Source organism: Clupea harengus, unplaced genomic scaffold, assembly GCF_900700415.2.
Source record: "Clupea harengus unplaced genomic scaffold, Ch_v2.0.2, whole genome shotgun sequence".
NCBI classification, from domain to species: domain Eukaryota; kingdom Metazoa; phylum Chordata; class Actinopteri; order Clupeiformes; family Clupeidae; genus Clupea; species Clupea harengus.
In genome coordinates, this window is record NW_024879940.1 from 21,938 (window position 1) to 30,446 (window position 8,509).

Genomic DNA, 8,509 nt, shown 5'->3' on the forward strand with positions numbered 1-8,509 from the left:
TTCTTTAACACTCAGTGTGCATTCATTCCCTCCTGAATTACTCCTGAGTTACTTTCACATATGTAGTCAGAATTGACGAGTCGGCTTAAACCAAGATGTTTTATTTTGTCTTCTGGTTTTACAATGAACAGTGTCGAGGCAAAAACAGGGAAATCAGAAAGCTGCTCCTGGTTCTTCTAATTATTTCCTGGAAATTCACTGTGTTTATGGAAATGTCTGCCAACAAAGATAAAGGATTGAAAATAAATAACTTTTACCAAGACCAACGTAAAAACTTTTTACCTCTTCTGTTGATCTAAATTCATCAGTTGCAAACACACTTACCCAATGATTATTATATCCACCTGTTTAGAGAGATACAAAGTTGATCGGTGAATCAATGCAATATATTTACAATAACAAAATGGAGGATAGGAATCGTTTTTTTTAAAACATATTATCTGAGTACCCTCCGTTGGTTTACACATAAATATTAAACAATATCGGGAAAATCAAGAACAATGTATACATAATTTGAATCACAAAACTTACATCCGGAAAACTCCATCTTCCCCGTCTTAACCCTGCAAGTACCCAAAGCCCGGTAGCGATACCATGAATCATCACAAGGAAAATATTTCTCTTCAATGTCTTTGAGGAACACTGGAGAATCGATTGCTCTCAGATGTGGTATCTTCCCCTCCACTTTGCAAAAATTAGCTGAAATTATGGCAAAATATTTCAACATTTCAAGACAGCGAACTACAACCTCATTTATTTATTTATTTAAAACAAATTATATAGCATTACTATGTTCCCTTCATGTAGCTTTAGGCTAAATTATAACATTTTAGACAGGTATGTTAATTGGTCTTATGTGGTTACTTCTGCCTATATACTCACGTTCACATCTTGGAAGTCTATCCCACTGTCCATTGCTGCAGGTTATCGTTGGATTATTTAAGTTAAGTTTATAGAAACTACTACACTGGTATATTGCCTTATTTTCTCCCTCTTTCGTAAAATCCCCATTTTCTATTACTGGAGGGTCAGGGCACTCTTGACCTGAAATAAATTTTAAATTAGTGAGAGAACACAAAATAGAGAATATGAGCTATACTCAATTCTGAATAACCGAAACCAAAATGGGCTAATTTGAACTTAGACATGTTTAAATCAATATTTAAACACTGGACATTTCATTGCATCTGTAGAGAACATTACCTCCAACACCACGTCCAGGACGATCTACATCTTCACCTTTATCTCTGGAGTTCTCTTTTTCAGAAGAAAGTGAATGTGAATAACAACATTTTTGAATTAAAATACACCTTCAAGATCATACAGATCATATTTAATTTGTGAGCTGGGATCATTCCACTTACCAGTATTCTATTTCTCCGCATGTGAGATTAAATGTGGTTTAGATACTTATTGAGTGCAATAACTGTAGCTAAGGGTGAGAGCAGTCACCCACCCAGCCTTGAACCCGGGTCTACAAGGTACCAAACCTGCACTCTGACCGCAACGCCAAAGAGCCAGGCCCGATGGTATGGCAGTCAGAGCACATAATCATCTGTAGTGACGGCACTCCATCACAACTATTATGTAATAACTTCTTTACTCCTCTTTAATAATATAATTTGGAATTAGATTAGATGAAATTAGATTACATGCACAAACATTACTTCTAAACAATTAAAATATGCAGTTTACATTTCTAGACAGAATCAGACAGAACATTCCTCTGTGGTCAAAGGTGTGTAAATGGGTAAGATACCTAGCCTTGTTCGGAGTAGCTGCACTGCAAGCAATATGCATGATTAGATGGGGAAATGTATGGACATGGATGCATGTAGGAACATGTTTATTATTGTATTTTTTTATAGGAATGCCTCTATACATCATTTACAGACACTCTATTGTGCATTATGTTTCATCACTGGCTGAAGCTACCTGAAACTTCATTGGACCAACATGTCAAATCTGGACTGCCATCGCTTGACATTCAAAAGGAATAGACTTTGTTTTTCGTTATTAATAAACATTTACTCAGGAGAGCCCCTTTCTTGATTTTCTTCTTGTCTGACGACGGAGCTTCCAACCAACTGTCTATTTCTCCATATTAACACTGACTGACTGAATCATATTTAATGACAGCGGCACATCAGTGACTGATTTAGCTGACTTCGTGTCTCTTTTGAAAGACAGTGCCTGCTTAAATAAAGGCCACTGTATACTAAACTTAATGCAAATGAGCCGTTCCAAACATTAGGGGGGCCCCTAGTTCGATGGCGGAAACGGCTCCCTTTATCGGAAGAGAGGTGCATTATGCCTACATATTTCTGTATTCCCAAGCAAACAAGAGACAAACCTGTCTTAAGGTTAATGCAATTATTCGATCTTGGATATCCCCATAGTTTACAAATATCCTGGCAGGCTTTTAAAAAATAATAAACTGTTTGTTTTAAAAGGTTAAACCCCTTGAAAGACTAGAGTGTTTGGGAAGAGGTAGTCTCATTTGTCTGACTTGTATGAAATGCTCACTTAGCAGTAAACGAATGTCATCCATGACGTAGATACACAATATTGGCATATCTTGTGATTTCTATTCACATAATGAAGTCTAAGGAGGCAAAGGCAGAAGAACAAAATGCTGTGCCACACCAGTGTTCTTTCAACAACAAAACTCTTTTCTTGGCCACAATGGAATGCAAAGAGAGACTACATTCAGGTTGGTGTTCAAACTCAACATGAAGATAGCTCGCAACCACCCATATTTTATGCATTCCCCATTCATGTAGGCCACTGGTCACTGCTGATCTTGCTTTCTACACATCAGGTTTTTTCTCTGTCTCTGGGATATCCCATAAGTTGTAAGTACCATTGACTGTCAAAAATAGCTGAAGGCCCATTAAAATGAACGACCTACCCATTAGTTTTGATGGACAGGTTAGTTTGATGGACAGCTGACAGATGTAGGATGTGGCAGGAAACATGTGACGTGAGGGATGGATTGGGAAAATGGTGTGTGTGTGTGTGTGTGTGTGTGTGTGTGTGCACGTGTCGGCTCTTGAGGGAGTCTCCACCAATCTTTTGGTACTAAAAAAAAATGCCATCATAGGCTAACTGTAATTTTATGTTAGCCTAGATAATTGATATTAGGCCACATTAGCATATAAATTGAGCTGGTAGGAGAAGGTGGGAATTTTCAAATTAACTTATACTAGTCCCTTAATTAACTAACATAGCTATGGCCTCCATAAACTGAGCAACTGGTACTCTCCTTTACATTCCTGTACTTAAAAGAAACACTGCTTATTTGAGCATTCAGAGTGATCGGTAAGTCAAAGACACAGATATTATCATAACAGAAGAAAGGTTGAGACCTTTAGAAATAACCAGATCCAAAGGCTGGCCTCGAGTGTGCGTAGGCTCTTTCACATGCTGAGAGACCAAAAGTGTCAAAAAGTACAAAAGGTTCTTTGGCATTATTGTCCATGTTATATAGAGAACTACCTCAGTAGACATGGAGCCAAGTAGAGGTTTTGGACACAGACAGATATGTAGTATGATTTGTTATAGCAACTAAAAGTCCTATTACACAATCAAACAGGGATAAAACTCACCAGTGGGACTTGGCATCACACTCTGACCGGGAACTGTGAAGGATTACAGACACCAAAATCAAGTTATTGCGGTCAATCAATAATAATAAAAAAAGACCGAATTAATCGGACAATTTGCAATAATGCTTGTAGCTTGTAATAATGGATTTAAATGTAAAATCACAGAATGAATGTAGAATCAACACAAAGGAAGCATATTTCAATTCAAAAACTGATGTTTTAATAACATTTTTTACTTGGAACACAGATTCTCTCCTGTGAACCACAGATTTATCTCCACCCGGCCGACCTCAAGCAGATGGGTCCCCCCTTATGTGCAGTGGTTCTGCTTAATGTTCCTTCCTGACTAACAGGGAGTTTTTTCTTGCCCGTGTTGCCATTGTGCTTGCACTAAGGGGGTTCAGGCTCTGGGCTCTGTAAAGCGCCTAGAGACAATTGTATTGTTATGGCGGTATATAAATAAAATTGAATTGAATTGAATTGAATTGAATTGAATTTCCCAAAAAACATCAAGGCCATCCAAATTGACTGTCAGCTTCAAAGGTATATTTCTTTTATGTGCAGCACGTAAATTGCGAAAGAATTTCTATTTTGAAATGGGGATTTAAATGAAGTTGTGGGAAAAGCAGAGAAGAGAAACAGACTTTTGGGGAAGGATATACTTTAAAGGGAGCTAATGACTAGCTCAGCTGGATGGTAGTAAGAACATGGTCTGCAGCCCGTTGGGTAGTTGTAAATTGAAGTGCTCAATCAGCGGCAATGAGAGGGGTCTAAGCAAGCGCAGACCACGACAATTTGTGAATTGAGGTATTTATGAAAGTGAGCAACAGAAGGTCCTAGCCTAAGAATTGAGATTGTTGATTTTGAGACAAGGGTTGAGAAGTGAACCTTGAACCTTCACATTGCAAGACAAAAACCTTGCCACTGGTGAAGACTAATTTCACTTGAATGTTTGCAGTAAAAAAATAAATAATAATTTAAGGCCAGGAAGATCGTGTGTAGGAGAACTGGCAAGTCGTGGTTAGTGATCGACCCTGACAATTTAAATTTTTCAAGTGATATAGGCGAAATCTCAATGGGCAAAATGGGAAAGGAAGCAAGAAAATCTGAATTTGTATGACCACTTTACAATTCGCTTGTAATGAATTATGCAAAACAATGGTTTTGTGTATAAAATATAACGCTTATGAACTTACGTTTGTGTGAAACCTCTGACCCCTTTTTAACTCCATACTAGTGACCCCAACCAGCCCTTACACTGATCTATAAAATAGACACTGTATAAAAACCCTGCTATTGTAACCAAAAATATACAGCTTTTAGTACCATTACAGTTACACTACATTTGGGCTCAGGACCAGAGACATTTAACCAAGCAAAGACTAAACAGAATGATGGGATATGCCAACTTGGCAACAAAGGGTATGGAAGTAACAACTGGGCTTCGGCCATAGCAACCACCCATTTAAGAACTAGTAACAGTAGTTCATCCTGTTGACAAAAGACTCAAAGGATAATAAAAAGAATTAGCCGTACAAACAAATTAGTTTCAGGGGGATCTTGGAGTTCAAGCCGTTCGGGTAACGGAAAAGAATGCACTTTGCTTTGTGTCATGGTTGCATTACAACCTTGAATGTGCATTCTGAACTGATGCTTCATGTTGTGGCTGCAATACCACCTCAAATGTTCATTATTTTCTGCTACCTGAATGCCATGGCGTCCTGATGTCAGTGGTTCCCAAAGTACGGGACAGGCCCCCCAGGGGGGTACAGAGGTACAGCAAAGGGGGTGGAAGTTGAGGGCCAAAACATTTAACAAGAACCCTTAACAACCAAAATTGGTCAAATGATGAAGTATGACAGTGCTCTTGCACAGTAGCCTGTAACCAACTTACTTGGGGATGAGCTTATAGCCTACTTTGTACTTATATAATAATATCGGATGGGATCGGATGGGATAGGAATGACTAGGGGTAGACGGATGCCGAGAGAGCAGATCCTCTGACAGTCTCCAGAATTCCTGAATGAGCCTGACAATTGTGTAGATCACATCATCTCATTGGATTTTTTTCCTTATTTAATGCCTGTGTGGAAATACGTACCAGAGTTTTGCAGACTCAACGTTTAGGGTTATTACTGAGGTGAGATTGTTTTTCCTCCCTTTCTCTACTGCAGTTTTTCTGGGACTGTTTGCTTTACCCTTTGGAGTATTGTTTTGTTGTGGGATGATCATTGAGACTTTGAGGGCAACCCAAATCTTTTTTGTTGTTGTTTATGGACTGATGCAAGCTTGTTTTTGTTATGCCACCATTAGTGGTGACAGGACTGAACAAAATTGCCACTGAATAGGTCTCCTACCATTTTCACCTTCCTCACCACTCTTTCACTTAAACACATCTCTATGCCATTTCATTTCAATAAATGTGAACCAGAACCATAGACATAATCGTGTGATGACTTGGGTTTTTTGTGATTTAGTTTGACTGATTTATGAAATTAAATTGAAAATGCTGTTCGGCTGTAGAAACAATGTCTAAGAATCGCTAGGCAACATCTGATGGACATCTGTTTCTTGAATTAAAAACAGGTGTTTGGATACATAAGCGTCTCAATCATTGTGTGACACTCAGACCTGTTTTTAAATGTTTATGTTTTATGTTTACAAAGACAATGACAACAGCCTGAGTTAATTTGTGGTCTTGTACCACAAACACACAGACACAAACACACACACACAGACACAGACACAGACACAAACACACAAAACAGATCACCTTACCACAAGAAGGAGGCTCTGTCCAAGTCCCTTTTGAACACGTGCTCCTTGAACGTCCAATCATTGTATACGAGTCTATACAATCGTATACCACAGACTCATTTTCATCAAAAATATCCCGAAATTCCTGTTCTATTACAGCATCAAATACTCGAGGAGGGGCAGAACATGAGAACTGGTTGCCTGTCAAAAAAATGTAAGATAAATGTTCAAAGAACCATCTCAGTCAACAGAACATCTGTAAATATGTTTGAAACATAATGTGCAAATTCTTGGAGAAATGTAGAGAAAAAAAGAAGTCTCCTTCACAGGGTACAGGTTTAAAATGTAAAATGTTGACCACATTAACATGACCGGTATTTTCCAATATAAGGAAATAGATAGATATATATATAGATAGATAGATGGATACTTTATTAATCCCGAGGGAAATTTAGGGCATCCAGTAGCTTATACACTTAACTTAACTCACAAACATACATACATAAATCACATACACCTCATGCCTACATTTAAACCTATAAAATGTAACATCGACGTGTAACTTGTCTGTTTGTCAATTTTAAAGGGTTGCAGAATGCTAACTCGATAGGAGACCAGCCACTGAGCGATCAGACACAACTAACTTTGATACAATGTTAGGTCGGTGGTTAATGAATTCATAGCTGCTTTATAGTAACCTACATGAATAATTAATTGTATTTATTTTTCAATAAATTCCCTTTCCAATGCATATAGGCCTAGTCACAGAGTCTGGTGTCATATGATCAGAACCTATAAATCTTCGCCCAGAGACGGAAACAAATAAATACATGAACTAGCAACGGTTTATCATTGTAAATTTGAATTGCCTGAATGTGAGCTATTCCATCGGGAGAGGTCAGTATTTGCTCAAACTAAAGGTACTCTTACCTTTGTGGGTTAAATAGGCCTAATGTAAGATATAATGGCAATAGCAGTGTCTTACAAATCGGTGGTGTTCTTGGAAAACATGGTCTGTAGCAGCCTGGTAAAAACTATTTTAGGCCACGATTCAACAACATGGCGTAGTAGTGGGTTGACGTAAAACAGGCGATCCATGTAAATCAAATGTTATTGGTTCCACTCATCAAATCTTTTTTTATTTGGCTAAAACAGTTCAAGGTTATTTTGTTTAAACTGTTGTTATCATTTGGGCTTTATAATCAGTGTCGAAAAAAAGACAAATGCCTAATCATGTAGTCTGTGGTCAACATTGCTCTAAATTGGGAAAACAACACCGAGTTACTCACGTGCGCAAATGGGCAATGGTGTCCAGTCTCCATTTTGACATGTCAATTGGCTATCTTTGGATAAATAGCCGGTGTTGCAAGCAAACTTTACAGTGTTTCTATTCCAATACGAACTCTTTTTAGGCTCAGTCACTCTACCATGACGGATCTCGGGGGGGATGCAGTCGTCCTTATCTGATGAAACAGATCAGAACAAATTTGCTAAATAACATTAACTAGCCAATGTTCATGCTTGCTTGTCAAGGGTATTACTGGACATGGATCCTCGAGGTCGTTTGGGGAGGATAAAGAAAAAAGGAAGCAATTTTAAATTATATTAAATAACAGAGCATTGTGGCGTTTAGCTTACCAATACATTTAGGATCTGGGCTCCATGTTCCTTGTTCACAAGTAATGGTGCTCCACCATCCTTCAGTAATAGGTTTGTACCCTGAATCGCACCTATAATTCACCGTTTCCTTGTCTGGATAGGTCTGCTGATCAGGATGAAAGAAGCCATTCTCCACAAAAGGCCTTTGGCAACGTCTCCCTGTCACAGGCAGATATTTGACACACGGTTGTTAAAAGTCGAGACCAGCTATCATAGAATTAAAGCAGAGTGGCATTTCTCAACTTTTCGCCTGGGCGACGTTCTTTACCTTCAGCCGTTCTACATAACAAAATGCAGAACGTTATGACTAAATAATTTGCCATTTGTTTCAGGTTCTGCGCCATTTTCTGACATATGGTTTCACCACCTTCCTCGTCGATGCTCACACAATGATGGGGTTAAGAGTCACAAAAGTTAAGTCTTTTATTTCTAGCCTGCTTTTGGGAGGGGCATAGGAGCCACATAGCAAAGGTAAAACTTTAAAA

General features: G+C 38.4%; 1 protein-coding gene across 2 annotated transcripts; it reads right to left on the minus strand.

Annotated features, from left to right (window-relative positions):
- Nucleotides 1-85: 85 nt before the first annotated feature.
- On the minus strand, nucleotides 86-8,446 carry LOC122130835 (complement factor H-related protein 1-like). 2 transcript variants are annotated; one of them, XM_042705628.1, is made up of 10 exons: nucleotides 8,293-8,446; nucleotides 8,004-8,183; nucleotides 7,655-7,828; nucleotides 6,387-6,566; nucleotides 3,609-3,641; nucleotides 1,204-1,257; nucleotides 883-1,044; nucleotides 532-699; nucleotides 325-344; nucleotides 86-216 (listed from the first exon to the last, which is right to left on the minus strand). In XM_042705628.1, the coding sequence occupies exons 1-10, from the start codon at nucleotides 8,366-8,368 to the stop codon at nucleotides 205-207; spliced, it is 1,059 nt and encodes a 352-aa protein (XP_042561562.1). In that variant the 5' UTR covers nucleotides 8,369-8,446; the 3' UTR covers nucleotides 86-204. The 2 variants fall into 2 exon arrangements, with proteins under 2 accessions (XP_042561562.1, XP_042561561.1); XM_042705627.1 differs by having other exon boundaries at nucleotides 1,204-1,272.
- Between the last annotated feature and the right edge of the window lie 63 nt (nucleotides 8,447-8,509).